This window comes from Lampetra fluviatilis, chromosome 34 (genome assembly GCF_964198595.1).
Source record: "Lampetra fluviatilis chromosome 34, kcLamFluv1.1, whole genome shotgun sequence".
In the NCBI taxonomy this organism is placed as follows: domain Eukaryota; kingdom Metazoa; phylum Chordata; class Hyperoartia; order Petromyzontiformes; family Petromyzontidae; genus Lampetra; species Lampetra fluviatilis.
This window is the reverse complement of record NC_136308.1, coordinates 2,162,310-2,182,420: the sequence shown is the minus strand read 5'-3', so window position 1 is coordinate 2,182,420 and position 20,111 is coordinate 2,162,310. Positions and strand designations below refer to the sequence as shown.

The window sequence follows — 20,111 nt, the reverse complement described above, 5'->3', positions numbered from 1 at the left end:
CTTGACTGCATTCTCCAGAGCTGTGCAGATAACCGACCGTTTAATTGTGGTTAAACCACTGAACTTCACCAACCCACAGTGATCAGGAGTATGGGCACCCAAGCACTGACGTCTGCCATGGTGTGGGGGAGGCCTTCATCCAGCAGTGGACTGACCAAGGTAAGGATGTTATCAATAGTAGGAGAATGCCATACCTTGGTGGATTGTGAAAAAGTATAAATCATATCAGTGCAAATATGAAAGAGCACTTTACAATAACATTGGTTGAGAAGGGGCCATCCTGCTGATGACACCTGATTCATTCCGTGTGAAAATGCTTGTATAGAAGGCCTAGTTGTAGATAAACATTAAAACTTCACAAGTCCGTCAACAACACTGCCTTAAATGTAAAAAGTAAATAATTGGCGACAATTCAGAAAATGGCTCCTCTTCATAGCATAGAGACACAGTGGTTGCAAGATAAAAAGTCCACTTTCATATTGTGATTTAATTAACCGATTTAATAACAAGTTTCAAACATAATGCGTGTTCATCAAATACTAAAACACACCATAAAAATATTGTTTTTATCTTGCGCTGGCTCGGTTATATATACACCCGCAATCCTGTTACTCTTGCTCCTGGTTACTCTTCCCTATGTAATACTACTACGCTTATTCGTCTAAGGCATTGGGGCACTGGAAAATAAAAACCATTTTGGCCGGGTGGGGAGTGGTGTGGGTTTCATGTGCCACGCTGGTGAGATGGAGGAAGGGGACGATTGGGCTCATGCGGCGGGGAGACGCTGGGCTGTTGGGGAAGGGAGTTATCCCCACGTTATGCAAGATTGGCGTGATGTTGTGAGGAGAGGGGGTAATGTCATGGGACGTTGGCGAGGTAAAGGAGAGCCAGTGCTGATAAAATGTACGTGTGTATATTCGCCATCCTTTCACCGTGGAAGTCCTGCAGGCACCTGCTATAAGTGCTTGTATAATCACACTGATATGACAAGTGTTTTCAAGGTCCATGTTATTCTACAGAAGGAGTGGTTGCTACATCACAAGGTGAATGGTCAGTAAGAGGCACATTATTTTCAGGATCACTACATTTCACAGGTGTATGAAAGCCTGCTTATATTTGTCCCCTCTCTCAAGAAGGGAAATCAAAAGGCGCAGCCAATGTCAGAATATCCACAGTGGTCAAAACCTGGCTCCCAGTGCCTTCCCACAGGTTTCCAAAGTAAAAAAAAAACACTTGAGAAAACAATATATAGGCGACAATGTAGTTTGCTGGTTAATGGGTGCTTTGAGGGAGCAGGGGTTAACGCCTCATTACCAAGACCATTGCAATTCAAGGAAAATATGGTGAGTATAAGGAAACTGGCACTGTTTGGACACACATGTAGTGTGGAGAACAACAGGAACATTTAAAGTGTGTTTGGAAAAATGAAGGAATGGGGAAGGAGAGGAAAGACCTAACAGAGAATGACTCAACAACGACGACATAAGAGATTGGTGCCTGAAAGATGTGGCACTACTTGAAGCATGTTGGCACGAGACCGAGGAAAGTGGAAACATAACGATATGTTGCAGTGGACACCTACTGGGCTATCTGCCCATGGATCGTGGTGATGATAATGACGCTGAACAATAACAGCACCATCACAATCGGTCATCGCTTTCTAGACCAGGTGACGTAGGCATTGATCACTCCCCATCGCTTACCTTCACCTCTTCCCACAGGTCTTTGTCCTCCATGAGGACACGGCTGGTGTGGAGAGGTGTCTGGGGCACCTCCATGGATTGCTGCAATAAGAAACAAGGCGGTGAAGAAGCAGCCCCACCAATTGCTTGCTCACGTCACTGCCGGCAGAAGGGCCTCCGCTACAGTAGCCCTCCCTGGAGGGTATATTTGGCCTACTCTTCCTTGCTTTGCTGGCCAGACGTCTTGGAAGAGGTGGAAGTATTCGCACTTAAGTCCCCCCCCCCCCATCGCACGCAACCTGCCAATCAACGAGCTGCGCTTGACCCATTGATACTGCCAAGCAGACAGAGGCGGAGAGATTGAAGAAGCTTTCCTATTGTTTACACTGCCAGGCCGAGACCGAGAACTGGCACCCGCTAGGTTGGACGTCCAGAATGCTAACCTATTGGAACAGACGAAAAACCCCGATGGAGAGGAATCGTCCAATGTGTTTTATTTACTTCCTTTTTCGGAAGCGGAGGCCGCCGGGGATCCTGGCGTGGCGTCGCGCAAGATCAACGTCTGTCACTACTCGCCGGGGCTTACGGCCGCGCCGGCTATAAACTATTTTTAGTTTTACCACGTAAGGCCCACTTGAGCTATATATAGCTCTTTTTCAAAAGCGACCCGGAGACAAATCCACAATCGGAGTGAGAAAGGAAGCTTCATCAAATTATTTTCCAGCGTACTTGATTGACACGAGACGGATACAAATTTGGCTATCTATTGTACGCCTAATTTACCCTATTAATGTAGTTTAAATTAAGTTGGCGATGGCCAATCCTGCACCAGTCCACGGTGCAGAGATAAAAGTGGGGTGGTCATGGGTAGAGAGTGGGATAGGTCACGTAGGGACCGCCAAGAAGCCTCCACACGCATTCGTGATCTCCGATTGGCACGGTTAGCTCCGTAGGGTGCTAAAGAAGTTCTACATTCATACACAAAGTGTCAGGAATCACTGATATTAAAGATGTCAAGAGGAGTCCCATGGACGGCGGCATAGATGAAGAAACAATATTAGTTGTCATCAGCATTTCTAGAGGGCAACTCCCAAATTCATGGCATATTATGAATAGCAAGGTTATTTTTACCAAGTGAGACTTGCAAATCAGTCACGACTCCCATTCAATACTGTCACCCCCTCTGTGGGCATGCACATTATCAGAATGCTCCACATTCCTTTTGAAAAGCGACTGTGTATTTTGGGTACTTACATCAGCTCCTCTGAGCCTTTAGCTACTCACTTTGCAAACTTAGCACTTGGTACGCGCTATAAATCAGACTTGTGGTGAACGCATTGGGTGTAAGGCATATACGGTAGTTGGCTTTTAACTTACATTTATCCATGGATGATTCATGAATTCGGTGATTGTCATCCGTGCAGTTGGGTCCGTCTTCAGAAGATGACGGATCAGCTGCTTTGCTGGGGTCGGGCATAAAACGCACAGCATTTCCTTCGCTCGGTTTCCAAAATAACACAACCAATCGTTAACTTCCTATACAACATCAGTGGTACAACACAAACTTAAATCAAATCAAGCATCGCTTGGGCAGGACATGTCCGCTAGAAAGGATAATGACTCGACGGTCAACAATATTATTCAAGGGCGCACACCGAGGAGATGGAGCAATGAAATCACTTTGGGACCGGGGGAAGTAGGGGAAAGCCGCCCTAGATGGGGATGCCGTTATGCTCGGTGCACTGTGCATGACCGATGAAGACACCCCACGGCCGCTCCGTTACCTTCTTCGGAGACGTCAGCCCACTCGGGGTTGGGGAACTCGTACTGGCCCATGCGGATGCGTTTCTTCATCCCTGGCGAAATGGCCAACCCGTGATTCGAGTAGAAGGGAGGAAAGCCACACAAACTGCATGCGCACACACGCACAAAAACAGATTCCCCCCGTATAGCCTTCAGACTGTTTGGGCAGGTGCTGTTAGCGAGCACCTATGAAGGCCGGCACGGCACATTAGGGAGCGAGTAGCCAACACCACGCCCCCGCCGCCTTTGTCCCCCGAGTGGCGATGTTTACTCACCGCACCAGGTACTCATTTGAGACTGAATAGACCTCGGGGAGACCCAGAACCGGTTCAGATAAATGTCACTGGTGTTGGCCGTGAGCAGGAATTTAACTCCTCAGATTGCGGGGTTCATAGCGCAGCGCACTAACCGCTACATTGCCGCTCCGCGCACACAGACCTTAGACGGACAAGCCCCTTGTGTACGTTCACCACAATGTGGTCGTCTATTGCTTAGGATGAATGCTGCGAGCTCAGATTTAATGCTGCCATTCTATTTAGGCGCAACGCCTGGCAAAGGCAGCGACGCTCAAGTCAAATGTGGAGAGAGCAGACGCCCAAGGCATGTCTGCAGGTTGAACTTCTTTCACACCGTAATTAGTGACCCTCCCCCACCAAGTAGCCATTGCGATCAAGGGAGAGAGACGCCGAGCCCAGGAATTGCATCACTTACAGAATGTACATGATGACTCCCAGTGACCACATGTCGCAGGACTTGTCGTATTTCACAGAGCCCAAGACCTCCGGCGCTGCAAAACAAAAACATCACAAATTAAAAAAAACAGGACGCGCGCTTTCAATTGCCTCGCACTCGGGCACTGCTGCGTGCCACCAGAATGCGTAGTGGGGAAGCAGCGCCACCCTGTGGCGTCAAACTTAGTTACAAAATGATGAGAAATAAGTAATATTTAAAAAAAACTGTCCCAATGAACACCACCCAAGCTTGGACGCTGTCTTTCCGACAGCCCTGTTCTTCACCTGAAGACGGCTGCTTGCGCTGTGGCCGAAAAGTCGTGAGAATTTTATTTTATTATGTTTTATTTGCATTATTATATTATTTCCCTTCTACGTGACTTTACCGAAAGAACCAAGACGATGAATCCCTGCAGTCAGGAAAGCTTTAAATCGAAATTTATCTGTAAGCCACCACTCCAGTGGCGGTCTTTGTAACCCGTCCTCCTCCGTCCCGCAAACGTCTCCCCCCCCCCCCCCCACCTGTGGCAGCAGTCGTTCTCCTCTTTGAATCCGCAGTGCCCTCCTGCCGCGTTTAACTCGAGAACCTCCTGGTTGTCCACCCCCCATCTACACCATGAGATTGCTTTTGCATCCGTCCCATTTGCCATCCATGTATCCAGGCAAACGTCCATTGGAAATCATTGCCGCCTTCTGAAGGCGGCAGACTTTGATCTGCATTCTGTCGTTATTCCTTTAGACGATTTAGTAGACTGTGGACATTTAGTGTAACTTTCTGGGTTATAGAACATCAAAGATGTAACTTGGTGTCATAGAATGGCATACGGTAGCCTGCTTATTTGAAAGTTAGCGCAGGTTGTTTAACATCAAGATGATGAAGTGGAGCCGTATATTAAACCATCGAAGTGACGCACACGAGCCTAAATAAACACTCAGCTGCTAGGAATGCACGTGACATTAAAAGTGGGGAACCTTCGCACGCCTTCCCCGTGTTTAACGTCCCAGTGAATCAAAGCGGCACGGGTGCAACACGCGAACTTTACGTCGGACACGCGGGTGCAGCATTTCCCCCCAAAAGGCAAAACAAAATCAAAAGACATCAATAATAGTCGCCACGTGTGTGTGTGTGTAGCATCCTTACCGACATAGTACGGTGTGTAACATGGGGTGGCCAATGAGTTGCATCTGGTGGTCTCTTTTGCGAATCCAAAGTCGGTGAGCTTGAGCAAGGCATTGGGCTTCTTTGACGTGTAAAGCAGGTTCTCTGGCTGGGGTCGGGGGGGAGGGATCATTAAAATAAACAAACTTTAGATTTTAGCGCCGGGCAAGAGATGCAGGCGGGGCAGGTCGACGTGGGGTAGTTGGGCGGGTGGATTGCTGCACACCAGAATCACCGGCTCCGAGTTACTCGGTAAGCAAACTCTTCGCTTAGAATTCAGAGTCCGGTGACACATGTAGGCAGGTGTGTTGACTGGTATCCATGTGGGTGAGTGACTGAATAAGTGGATATGTGTTTAGGTTCGTCGGGTAAAGGGAGTTGATATGTGGGTTGAAAGGCCTTCATTGAAACCAGGTGGGAGCACAATAAGAATGAGTAATTTCTTCACACACAGAAGACTTGGGTGCATGTACTGCATTGAGGTCACACGTGGCATATCGGCGAGCACTGGACCATGTCTGCCCAGTGGTCGCTGCATTGGCTTCTGGTTGCCGAACGAATGCATTAGAAGGTCGCACTCGTCACACGCAAAGTGCTTGCCACAAATGAACCACGATACCTTTCTGATCTCGTCACGGAGCATAAACTCACTTGCGAACTCCAATCATATTCGCAGCGGCTTTTGGCTGGCCATTGATCAAAGATGGTCACCTCATCGCGCGTTTTCAGATGCGTATCTGCGGCCGTCTGGAGCGCTCTTCCTTCCCATATTGGGAAGCCACCGGAGCTAAGCACGTTTAAATCAAGATTTAAAACTCCTTTAAAACTGTGCGGTTGGCTCCACACGGTGGCTAAATAAGTTTAACATACATAGCTATAGCCACATCTGTACACGAGGAAGTGTAAAACCTGGTGACTGTGTCTTGTGTAACATTTTAAAGCGTGTACACCCCTCACCTTGACATCCCTGTGTGCGATATTCATTGCGTGCAGCGATTGCACAGCCTGGCCAATGTCCCGCATGATCCCAGAGGCCTCTGTGCACAAAAACACCACCGTAAGTGACACTTAATTCACGTAGAACAGCTGGAACAAACAGATGCGTTCACGAAATAGTCACGTCTAACCAAGAAAAGAGCGTACTGAAAATCATTGCCGTAGTTTCAAGGCAGAATTAGGTCAAATATAAGTAGTTATTTCTTTGAACAATTGAATACATTTAATTGAGCTGTTTTATAGGTTATTCTAAAACATGGCATTTGGAGTATAGGCATAAGCCACAGTGGCCTGCTTATTTGAATGACGGCTCATGCTTTTTACCATCAAAATTACAAAGTGGTCGCAAATACTTAACTATTTAGTCCACAAGCATAAGCAGAATAACCACTCGCCTATCCGTCTGAGATATTATTATATAGGTGATAATACATCTGTTTTACCAACAATCCTAAATCAGTCTCAAGATCATTTTCAGGAGGGTCCTGCTTGAATGTGTTTTTTTGTATTTTTTTTTATCTGGGTGAAAACCTAAAGTAAACTCGTGAAGAAAAAAAAAATGAGAACGCTACACATATAGATCATCATCAACCCACTTGCTGTCCTGCCTCATGTAAAACATCCAATACCTACAAAGATCAGAGTCGAACAAATTATGATCTCTGTATGATCAACTAACCCTCACCTCCAACCACCAGTGATAATTATCTGAAGCAGTCTTGGGCCTCCCCTAGGTCGACTCGGCCTCAAATGGATACCTGGTGTGGTGTGTAGCAAACATCGCCACATGGTGCTAGCCACCAACCCCCTCGTGTGCAGTGCCAGCTTTCACAGGTGCTCGCTCACGGCACTTGCTCCTAGTCTGTTAAGGCTACACGGGGGATCTTTGTTATCTCTGTCAGACTCTCTGTCACCCAACCACCACCACTCGCCTCGCTCGGTGAATGCCTGGTCCCCCCGGTCCTGAATCCGACTGAAGAGCTCCCCACCCTGCATTCTGCACACAGCGGGCATGGAACAATTATGATCAAATATAACAATAAGAATAATATTAATTTGTACCAGGCATGTAATGATGCATGCATTTGCTTCAATCATTTTTATGTTTGTAATACATGGCATTTAGTTGCGTCTTTTTATAAAAAAGTGATATGCGCCTGCAAAATGTAACATAGGCCAATAGAGCGCTGGAACAAACCAGAAATTATCCTTTAAATGAAATGTGTCTCTGCATCGTGACAATTCAATTTGCTGCGAGCAAGAGCGAGGTAAACCGTTTACACCCTTCCCCCATATGTCGTGTCGAAATGCAAAAACAATATTCGAACATGCTGTACTGAGACATGTCCAGAAAACAAAAAAAACAAGGAAAGAAGAAAAAATAAATAGCAAGCGCAATTTTGACGGCGACGTCATTCTCAATACACAAAGCTACCATAGTCGGCAGTGGCCATAACGTCATTGGGTTTTCACGGTGGCTATGAGATGTTAACTCCATCGCCTGGTATACAGGAGGTCGTGAGTTCGATCCCAACCCGACAGCAGTTGTATATTTGGAGTTTGCATGTTCTCTTCATGGTCACGGGGATTTTTTTTCTCCGGGTCCTCCAGTGTTTGACTCCACATTTAGAAACGTGCGTTTTGATTATTGGGCTGGTACTAGAAATGTCCACGTGATAAGCCACTGAGTTGAGCAACCATTTGTGGCCAGGTCACTTCTGAAAAAGAACCAATAGATCGGTGAGCTTGCCCTGGTAAAATAGTAAAATTTAATTGCATTTTTATTTTAGCGATTTTCCTACCTTTCCTATAATTTTCACTGAACATCTGTGTAAAAAAAGCTTTATATAGCTCATTGGAGAATTCCTCCAGGATAAAGAGATTCTGATTGACACGTCGTCATTACCGCGACAACTCGATTGACACGCCGGGCCAGAATTGGATGAATACGATGTGCCAGTACTTATCACGAACATTCATTGCCTGTCCAACATCACTTACCACTTAGATATAGCGTGTATGCGATGGCGGTACATGCACACATTTCAATGCGGAGTGGGGACATTGTGCAAGGGTTCTTTGAGAAACACTTTGCTGATGGTACAAACAGGTTTACTGTGCACTGTCATATTCATGTGACCATGTGTGTATGGAACTCGATGAACTTCATTCACTGAGATTAATGTCCTAACCGGTAGTGCATGATAGTGCTGCTGTCCAGCCACAAGGTGGCAGGAATACACAACTAACGGTAAAACTCAAGGCTATTAAACTACCGCATGAACTATTAAATTTCAACTTTTATGTTACCAGGCAAGGCCCACTGAGCTATATACTGTAGCTCTTTTTCATAAGCGACCAGGCCACAATTGATAGCTTAACTAAGCGGCTTATGCGGAAATTTATAGCGCGTTGGTTATAAATGTGGAGGGAAAAACCCGTAGGATCTGGAGAAAAATCCGCGAGACCACTGCTAGAACACACAAATTTGAAATATACAGCAGCAGGCGTCAGGGTCGGGATAGAACCCACGACCTCCCGCACACCAGGTGAGGGAGTTAACATCTCGCCACGGCGCCCCCAAGCACAGTCTTATATTGACATTGCACACTTCTGTTGTGCTCAAATCGATTCGTCATGCATTGAGCAACAACATTTGGTCATACTGGAAGTGCGTCAAAGCACCAAAACAAGACACTAAAAACGTCAAACGCATCTACAGATTTGTGTGAAAGTGATTTCGCGATAATCGTTGTATCGCGAAATTTTATATCATATTGTGAAAGGGTACATCACGGCCGCCCTAGTAATTCCCCACAGCTTCTACCGGGCACCTTCAAGAGTAAATATAATCCACACGCGTCGTGTCATCTCTCACTTATTCAGCTATTTACCCTATCGGAGCACACGCTGTCAAGAGGAGTCTTGGAACAATATAACAGTAGTTCAACGTCATGTGTCCAATTGCCCATTTCGACCATGCCCCCTCCCACCCCCTGCATGTCAAAACAATGCGCCAACACAAACGCAAGGAACACGTTGTGCAAAGGAGAGCATTGCGACACAAGACATCCTCATCGCCTTCCGCCGACACAATACATCGTAAACACTGGGCCCCGTAAAATGATACGTGCTTGCGGCCGCAGCAATATTGAGTTTTCATGCCGGTCCACGCGCGGCAGGGATGTCGGTGCATCCCTGCTGATTATGGTTTGCGTAAAAGTTTAAAACTCAGAGAGACGCGCTGCAGCCTGACTTTGATGCGGCGGCGAGTGTGTTATTGCTGCAGCTTGCAGAGCTGTGAATAATGTGCCACTGCGTGCTTAAATTTGGCTCTTCCTAAAATAGATAGTCAGATTGTATAATCACATTTGACAAGTTTTGGGGAACACGGATAAGTGAACGGGAGAGTTTAAATCGAAGTGGATGATGGTGATGATACTAATGGTGGTGTTCTTATGGGAATAAGCCTAGGTCTGAATTAGAAATGGAAATCCCTTTAGGCATTGCATGAGATTCCTAACATGAAACCCGAGATGATTAATGCATGACACTAATGCTGCTTTTAACGGCAATTCCCCTTTTAAAATCTCCATCCATGGCGAGTGAGTAGGCAAGAGGATGAGTGAGTGGTCATGCGAGTGGTTCGGTGGGCTCGTAGTTGATCGCGTGATTAAGTGAGTGAGTGGTCATGTGATTGAGTGGTTGGGTCAGTGGTTGGGTGAGCAAGGAGAACTCACATCTCCATGACTATGAGCAGGCAGCGCTTCCCCTGGTGCAGGTTTTCATACACGTCCACGATGCGCACCACGTGCGGGCAGGTGGACGCGCGCCAGTGCAGGTCCACCTCCCTCCGAGCCTTCGGGCAGTCCTGGAGCAGCTGCACGGGAAACAGAGCCGTGGTTACTGTGGTTACCGAGGTTATGCAAGACGCAGCAGTACGGGCACGACTAGTGAGCACAGAACACTTACGCAGGACTCCGTCATCCTCACAGCAGCGGCTCTTGGATGGTCAAATAAATAAATAAAGTGAAGGTCATTGCCGCCAGCGATGGTGAAAGCAATTGCAGGGCTGCACCGTTATGTTGTAAAGAAGTCACGTGGGCCAAAGCGCTCGCCTCTAAACAATCACACGGGGTGTGAGTATTTGGGGGAAGTTGGTGTGTTTTACCTGGTGTTGTTATTGTTTGTTTTTCCGCCAGATCAAATATTTATTGCGTTGCAATAAAATATTTAGAAATGCTGACACTGAATGGATTTCCTTATGTTTTTGATATTCAATTACAACTCTGAGTCACACAAATACTTCTTGACGACATTCGTGTTTGAGTATTGCCCGTGTGCACGTGGGTGCACTGCATCGACATGCATGCGCACAAAGACACACACACACCTTATACCAATAAGTAACACTTAGACAATCCACCACGAGATGAAGGCCTCCCCGCACTGTCGGGCATGGGCTTTGTTCTACCATACTTCACCATGCAATACGAAATAGTGAAGGGGGCTGGGTGGGGAGTGGGAGGCAGGACCAGTTAACTAGTCACTAATCCTGGCCATGGCCTGGAATCGAACTCGGCTGGGTTCAGTGCAGTGGCTTTTCTCATTCCCATGGGCCACCGCATTATCGCTTGTCCGATTTTTAAGTGAAGAATGTATAAGAGTTTTACTATCTCAGTAAGATCTCAAACATGCATTACTTTAAAACCAAATTCATTACTTTGCGCCCTCAAATGCCGCATAGAAATGCATGGGAATTTACTTTTAAAGTTGTAGGCGCGCATGTTTAAAAGCCAAAATTATGCACACAATGTACAATTTCCAAAAGCTCTGCAAATTGTCTCAATAAAGAAATGCTCCATGGATATTAACACAGCTATCAAATGCTTGTGTTTTTTTCAACAGGTGTGGCCCCTTGTGTGAGCAGTGGAAAAGGATGTATTTATCCTAGCATCGCATCTATAGGGTAACTTTACAACGGGGGTTACTTTGAAGACATGCCATGTTCCTCTTTGATGTGGAAAATACCTTTCTGTCACGTGTTCCTGTGATCTGTACAAGACCCTTGGAGCTACAGAGCGTCTCAATGCGACCACTAAAAACAGATTACAGCAACTTTGAACACATTTGCGCTTAAAACCGTACAATCAAGGCTACAACCTGCTGCTCATAAGCGCATAGTGCAGTGGCATCTGCATTAGCCGTCTTGAACTAGTGGTTAAAATTCCACATTTCTATGGCAGGGTCCAGTCTATTCCAAGGGACCTCTGTCGATTTCCCCAAAAGCGGTGCAAGAAATCCCTCGTCCCGCGTAAAGCGATTAATTACTTGTCGATGCATTACAGGAAATAAATAAATAGATGCTAATTTAAATCACATTTGCACTATAAAATGAGCCTGCAGCCCTCCCATGGCAGGACAAAGAACTGAGATGAGGGTACGCCGCCGCGTACCGTATCACTCCGCGCGTGCACTCAGAATTTCCATACCGCTCAGCCGCGAGCCCAAGAAAGTAGTTCGTCGCTGACCGCTCAGAAACTGCGCGCGTTCCGAAATCACGACGAATCATGGCATTCGCCGTGGTCTCTCACTTAACAGATGTCGGGCCTCGTGAAGGCTGCCACCTTCCACTCCGGCTTGACCGCCTTAAAAGTGAAATTGTAGTTGTATCTCTGCATCTATGTCAGCCGTATGAAAGACGAAGAAGAAAAGCCGGAGCACCACCAGACTCGGTCTTCACGCCTCTCAAGTCGAGGTGGAGCCGCAGCTTGTGCCGCCGATGCCTCCACAACTCGCCGAGAATTCCTCCCGCGGCTGCTGCAACCACCCCCAATACGTGACCCCTCTCATTCGTGCTCTCACAGTTTACCGCCATCACTCTTCAGGCCTTCTCTTTGGTCGCCAATTTCTGGCTGCACTGCACCACCCATCTCAGTAACCTGCCCGAGACAGGCAGACATATTCATGGTTTACACAGGGTATAAGCTAAGACTAAAAAAAATAACTTTTTTTATATTACCAGATAAGGCCCACTGAGCTATATGGGTTTTTTTCGGAAACGACCTGGCTTATCACGTGAAGATCTATAGCAGTCAAATAATCTAAACGCATGATGTCGATTCTAAATGTGGATTGGAAAAACCAGAGGATCACGGATAAAAATCCACGTGACCACGGGTAGAGAGAGAGACACATACAAACTCCAAATATATCGGGTTCAGGGCTGGGAACGAACGCATGACCTCATGTATACCACCTTTGACTTCACCCCAAATCCTGCCCAACCCATTGTCTCTGAGTCCATCAAGTTGTGTGTGTTGGGAAATATCAGGAAAAGATGGCAAAGATGGTGGGGCATCTCCTTCGTACCAACAGGAACCCGGATTGCAAAAATGAGGAATGCACTGGGATTTCGGAGAGCAATGAAAACAGAGAGACCAAGACAAAATTGGAAAGGCACCGTCGGAAGCAATTTTAAATGTATCGGAACAACACGGGATGAAGAAGCGCGCTCAGCTGGCAGACGATTCGCAAGTTGTGGCAAAGCTCGTGTTTGCCCGGTCCGTGCCGCTCGCCACAGGAGGGACCGAGTAACGAGTGAAAGCGATCGTTGTGCGTAAGCGCACTTAAGGACGTGACGCACCTCGGCTCCAATCCGGGACCGATTTTTTTTAGTTTTTTTGAATTCGTGCCTCTGCCCCTGCCGACTAGCGGTGGTGCCAAATCATCACGCCGTCACTCGTCCATCTGCAGATGTTCGAGATGCCCGAGATTCTGCAATGCCGCAAGGACACAGCACTCTGTGCCTACGCCATTGCCAAACAAAGACAGCTGGGATGAATGGGGTTACCTAACACATAAAAAAAAAATCACACCGGAGGTCTCTTTTTTTCGTGTGTGCGCATGCACTCTGAATTTCGATTACTTACGTAAAGAGGTGACATATCTCGCAATAGACGAATGGAAAATAAACCCAGGACGTAAACAGGGAAGACAACACACGCGTAATTATTCAGACTATTAAATGAGCCAATGAACAAACATACAAAACAGGTTATACGTAATAAATGGAGATGAATGTGAATGGGAGGAGATATTATTTGGTTTCACAGCGATCACATCTCTCGACTCATAGTTCACAATCCTAGTTGGGGGCAACTGAGCCAATCATCCCTCTTGAGTTTAATAAAATGAGCACTACTTAGTGGGGAGTCAAACTATACTGGTTGTACTATGGAGAGACTAGTCCCTGCCATGCAAATGTGGAATTTGAATGACTGGTTCAGGACCACCAAGAGAGATAATCACCGTCTCGCAATCCTTAGAGCTTTAACGTGACTTAAATTTTAACAAATGTATTAAATGTTTAGAGCCAAGCTGATGCCTAAGAAGATACCATCACCTAGAAATTTTAGTTTTTTTTTATTCCCGATAAACACAACAGTTTATATAACTAACTTTTCATATTCAAAACAAACATATCTATGCATGTATGTTCACATCTGTATTTATGCACACATATAAGGGCAGCTGATAGTGTAAATATAAATTGTGCGCCTCGAATAGCAACTGAAGATCACTATCTCCCTTAATAACACTCGGATCTTTAGCCTCCGACCAAATTTTCGATATCAGCTTTTGCAGTGCTGATCGATAAGGCCGTTATCATGAAACCACTAAGCAATGCATGCCAAGGCCCCATTGCGGTTACACGGGAGGGAAATGGGAAGGGAATTTTCGTCAATGTACTGGCACCGAAGCAATGTAACTCCACCACTCAGTGACTCCCTTGCAAGTGAAGTAAAACACAGATTTTATGTTTTCGTGACTGCAAGGATCCATACTCTTTGGTTCTTTCGGTAAAGTCACATAGATGAAAAATAATAATAAGAAAATGAAAATAAATTACTGTAGTAATTTTGCTGTGGCTGTTCCACCTGATGACGGAAGCTTGTGTTGCCTCCGAAACGTCGTGATTTCATTTAGTTATTTTCATTTTATTATTATTATTATTTTCATCTCCGTGACTTTACCGAAAGAACCGAAGAGTATAAAACAACACAGTTAGCTGGTGCAGCTACAGGCTTCCTGTTGGGCCTGGCTAACGGGGGACAGTGTTGCTCAACAAAACTAATTATGACATGCGTTGTAATGATGCGGTCATGTTAGTATTGTACTTTAAAGAAAATCCCATTCAAGGTCTAATACAAATAATAATAATATAATTGTATATAGCGTCATTCATGCAAATAATCATCAATCGCCTCCAGGGGTCAGTGAAATGAGCACAACCTGCAGAGGCTGCACCCATCTTATGGCAAGTCAAGAGCAGCTGTTTCATGGAGAGGCTGGTCCCTGCCATGAGAATGTGGAATTCGGGACAAACGGTGAAATGAAAATGCAATCATTTACAGCAATGGATACCCATAGTCATTTATATGCATTCACTAATCCCCCCACCCAACTTCGCGCAAGAAGAGCACACAATTGATGGCATCACATCCCCTCTATTTAAGGAACGAAACAGGAGGATTTCTCCACAAATCTGGCTGTCGCCTGATGAAGCTAGTTGTAATTAGTGGCGAAACGTCGTACTCAGATTGTAAATGTTGTGGCTTGGCTCTCTAACACACCGGTGTGCTGTACTAGTAACCAATTGTCACGTTCTGTTTAAGTGACAAACCTTACTAATTGGCTGTGTCGGGTGGTGGCGGGTTTAACGACACCTTTACATATTTACGCGAGCTAACCCAAAAAAAACTGTACTATGGATGATATTGGTCACGAAAGCCTACGTGTTAAACAGCATTCAATAATTTCACGTGTGCCTTTCACTGCTTTATGGCAGTGTATGGCTAAGTTGTGAATTGCCCGAGATGAAAAAAGGAATTCTCATTCATGGTGTACTTGAATATGTCCATGTGTGTTTCGTCAAAGTACTCCACCCCCTTCCATTATCTCCCCATGTGAATCACTGCAATAGCATTAGACATTCAAAACAAAAAAAGCGCATTGAATATTGCTATGACTCATATAATTTTAGACAATTCCACTTGAAAGCATTTCCAATTTACTGCATGCCATTATGGAATAGTACACCGTCAATTTTTACATTTCATAATAAATATTACATTTTCACAGTGGCAACTCAGCGGGAATTTTAAATTAAACCTCGTGTGGAAACGGCAGGCGTGTTATCAATTACTGCAAATTATTCGCCGTAAATTTCAATGTTCAGAATGTGAAAACATTCAAAGTGAATATCTGCTCAACATTGCGCTGAGAAGTAATTCCTGGCCACAGCCAAACGTCAGAGGCGAGTGATACGTGAACAGATCCAGTACCTCCACCTTCCACGATGTGCACGGACCAGAGTGGTGAAGTATGGTCAGACAATCCCCATGACCAACACACAATGACGAGAGCCCTTCAATCCAACACTGGATGGACAAAGTGTATGTTTAACAAGTATACGTAGTATATTCTTTGGTTCTTTCGGTAAAGTCACGTAGATAGAAATTAATAGATCACGACGTTTCGGTCACAACACAAGCAGCCGTCATCAGGTGAAACAAACACAGCAGGAGAACTGCTTCCTACGTCAGCAAGTGCTGTCAGCGAACACGTATGAAGACCCACCACCATGCCCGGCCGCCTTTGTCTCCCTAGTGGCGACATGTACACATTGCACCAGATACTCATTTGAGGCAGAGTTGCCCCAGGGCAGGTCCTGGACCGGTTCAGATAATGATCACTGGTGATGGCCACGAGCGAGAATAGAACTTGGGTCGCTGGGTTCGTAGCGTAATGCGCTAACCGCTTCACTAATGCTCCCTTCGCTATCTATAGTTCCAACGCTTTCCCCACCACAGTTTTGACAAACAAACAAATGACCTAACATGTCGACTGCAAATTAGCACACCGAGTTCAGAGCAACGGCGGCTTGAGCAGAACACATGGCAACATGCCCGGAATGTCTTACTTTTGTAGATATTCTGTTGTAAGGAATTGTTAGCAGTGAGTGGAACGCCCTAAAGGGCGTGCGCACAAACACTAATGAGGCATCGCAACACGTGGAGAGAGATATGATTAATGATTCCATTAAAAAACTCATCCCCCCCCAACTCCTTGTATTTGTCAAGCCACCCTTTCCCCATGTTGACACGAGCTGATGTCCGCACACAATGAGGGACATCTCTCCAGCACCCCAGGAAAACAGCCCCAGTCGCTGGGTCAACAGCGATCGTGATGAGTTCCGAATGACATCATGGGTAACAGCCGTTTTGGCGCTTGTTAATTATTATTTGCTGCGATGCGGGGCAAGCCCATTCACTAATTACCGTGTCCAGGGGTGTGCTGGTCTTGTGATTGGAAAAGAGCAAATAGATCAACCAACAAAACATTGGGGGGCTGGGAATGTTCATTACCGACAGCCAAGTTCAAGTATATTTGTTTAACCGGCTGAGAACTCAAGATGCCCAGGATGAGTCTCATTTGCGAGTGTTGCCTGGAGCCGAAGATGGCTTTGAACAAATTAACGCAACCTCGGCCAAGACCGTCACTCCAAGAGGCCCTTGCAGTGGCAGGAGTGACAGAGAACGACCAAACTAGAAACCAGCGTTGCCAGGTCAATCGGCGTGGCCAAGACGCTTGCAGTGAGGGATATCTCTCAGTTAAACACGTACAGGTTTTTTTTTGTGTTTGATCGCGTGAATATAAATGTGTCGTTAAACCCGCCACCACGCCGACACGGTCAATTATTAGGGGACTAGCTTGTTTGCCCGTCGGAAGCTGTAATATTTACGAAAAAATTGAGCAGCGTAAAATTGTATCTTGTGTAAATTTAATGGCAGTGAATCTGCCACAAAACGAAGTCATCAAACACTTCACTGAAGTTCACTGTAGCACTGTATATGACCTTAAATTTGTTCAAATGGACTGCTCTGATACTTTATTCTCTTCTGCTTTCAGTCGCAGGGGGTTGAAATAAATTGGAAATCGATACAATATCTGGAAAAATCACACAATATCTGGAAAATCACCCAGAAATGTCTATTTTACCATAATGTAGAAGCATAAATTAGACTTAAATAAAGACACCAAATCCACTTTGTTGCTGTGTAGAATTATTTATTAGATTCACTTTCAATAAAGAATCGTCAAACTCAAAGCGAATTTGCAAAGAAAAAATATTTCCGCTCGAGCTTCTTCTGCGTGAGTGTTAAAATCCACCCGCTCATGAATATTAATGACGGGGGGTGGGGGGGGGTGCGTCACGTGTAGTGACGTCACACGCGTTACACACAAACAGACATTCTTGGCAGAGGTGGGACAAAGTCATTGTTATGCAAGTCCAAGTCGAGTCGCAAGTCATCAAATTCATGACTCGAGTCTGACTCGAGTCCAAGTCACATGACTCGAGTCCACATCTCATAGGTGGGACAAAGTCATTGTTATGCAAGTCCAAGTCGAGTCGCAAGTCATCAAATTCATGACTCGAGTCTGACTCGAGTCCAAGTCACATGACTCGAGTCCACACCTCTGATTCTTGGCTCATTATAGTAGTAATGTCTCTCGTTAGTTTGCCAGCCGTTTCGAATTGGCAGGCCCTCGAAATGAAGCCTCCGGTCGGATGTGGTCTGCGTGGGCCCCGAATATATCTGGAGGGTCCGATGACCTGACGTCATATTAATAGTATCACTTTCTATCAGAGCATGCGGTGAAGGTCAACAGCTCATCACGACCAATCAGAGGTCGCAATCGGGTACCCGATACCCGTACCCTACCCGATACCTGGCTACCCGTTTGCGACCCTGGTGTGGCTGGGTACGGGTACGGGTAGGCCGTGAGTCACTGGTGAGTAACCGTTTGTCACTCATTTCGGGTAGGGTATGGGTACGGGTATAATACGGCTACCTGTACCCGGCTGGGTACGGGTATCCATTTACGACCCTGGTGCGGCCGGGTACGGGTAAAGAATCAAAACTCGTTTGCGACCAATGCTATCATTGTCGCCGCACCTTGCCATCGCTTGTGCCTGTCCCACTCGATCGAGGAAGTGTCGCGGCGTCGGTGCCAAACTTACAAGTTCCGCTCCCACAAAGCCCCAACAACTCGGTTTCAGCTTGGGTTGTGTTAAATAGTGCATCATCTGGGCTGGAGGCCAAAGAGAATTGAAAGCATGCAGGGAAGGAAGTCAAAGTGTCACCGAATCATATCTTGATTCAAGAACCAAGGCAATGGAAACCTGCAGCGCTCAATTACATTAAGGGCTGGTAGACAGTGATTAATGATTACCTTTTAACGAGCATTTTAAAAAAAATATTTTCACTTGGATAAGCATCAGTGACCCACAGTCTCTATCGCCGTATGGCCCGGTGATGGAGAATGCGTACCATGACGTTTCCAATCAGTGCGACGCATGCTTTATGCGAGTGGGTGTTTTGGGAATGGCACAGCGAATGTACGAGGATGCACACTTGGTTAGTTTTGTCAACAGAGGAAACTCCAAACGTCAATGTGCTCACCCTGTCCTTCAATTGTTTTAATAAAGATTGGGATTTCATAAGAAGTCCTCGCCATCGGGAACCCCGTGACTTTTCACAAGCGCTGGGATTTTGTTTGTCAAACGTTACGATTACTGTTCCCCCCCCCCCCCCGGGTGCTGCGTGTGCGACGATGCGGGTGTGTCCGCACTAGTGCGAGATGTGTGCGAGTGAGTGTGGCTGCGTGCATACCTATGGATGTCTGTGTTCAGACTCGGTCTATATTTCAGCAGGTAAGGCCCATTAACCCATTCCCATTCCGACGATGTACACGCACGTCATTGGAAGACAACGTACGTTTACGTCATCGGAACGGAATCGGAAGAAAAAACTAAAATTAAAAAAACGTGACCGGTACGTCTTCAGGCCAGAAGACCTCCTGCATACCTGGCGAGGTAGGTAACATTTGCCACCGTGGTACACACGGTGGTGAATCAGAGGTTGCTCACTAACATACCTTGCCCCTCCAGTCTGTAATGCGGTTTGTGCATGCGCACATGTAGCTTAGTAACCAGTGAGAACAAATGTGTGCATGCAGTTTGCAGTTGCGTTAACTGAGAATTTGGAGCGGCTCCGATGGCTCACGATAATGTCCCAGTGCCTTCATAGGGAAAGAATGGGAAGAATTCCCCATCTCGATTACGTGGGAAAAATCAAAAAAGTATGTGTCAGAGATTACTACATAGCTAAAGTAGAAAATTACATCATGTGGACATACACACAGACAAATATCCCCCATATAGCCTTAACATACTCTTGGGGCAAGTGCTGTCAGCGAGCACCTATGAAGACCGGTACGGCACGGCACACGAGGGCGTGGTGTGGCCAGCACCACGCCCGACCGCCTTCGTCTCCCGAGCGCCGATGAATTTTACACACACCGCACCAGGTACTAATTTGAGGCCGAGTCGACCTAGGGGAGGCCCAGGACTAGCTCCGATAATTATCACTGGTGTGTGCCGTGAGCGAGAATTGAGCTCGAGTCACTGGGCCTGTAGCGCAGAGCGTTAACCGCTCCGATACCGCTCCCTTCCCCATCTGTAACTTCCAACCCTTTCTCCCTCAATTTGACCAAATGTTCAGTGACCTACATATTCTCCTTGGAAATTAGCACACAGAGTGTCGAGCAGCGGCGGCTTGAGCAGATCACATGGCACATGCCTTGAATGTCATCCCTTTGTAGATATGCCGT

The 20,111-nt window shown here is 46.2% G+C and overlaps 1 protein-coding gene across 1 annotated transcript in view; it reads right to left on the bottom strand.

Moving 5' to 3' along the window:
- The window catches only part of LOC144944278 (MAP kinase-activated protein kinase 2-like), a 68,946-nt gene that overhangs the window by 6,101 nt on the left and 42,734 nt on the right, over window positions 1-20,111 (bottom strand). The window contains exons 2-9 of the mRNA XM_078872300.1: window positions 10,112-10,251; window positions 7,304-7,368; window positions 6,333-6,412; window positions 5,358-5,484; window positions 4,197-4,272; window positions 3,467-3,591; window positions 3,060-3,145; window positions 1,704-1,784 (exon numbers count right to left, since the gene is read on the bottom strand). Of these exons, the coding sequence (XP_078728426.1) occupies window positions 1,704-1,784; window positions 3,060-3,145; window positions 3,467-3,591; window positions 4,197-4,272; window positions 5,358-5,484; window positions 6,333-6,412; window positions 7,304-7,368; window positions 10,112-10,251 (780 nt within the window). The remainder of the gene's footprint in view (window positions 1-1,703; window positions 1,785-3,059; window positions 3,146-3,466; window positions 3,592-4,196; window positions 4,273-5,357; window positions 5,485-6,332; window positions 6,413-7,303; window positions 7,369-10,111; window positions 10,252-20,111) is intronic.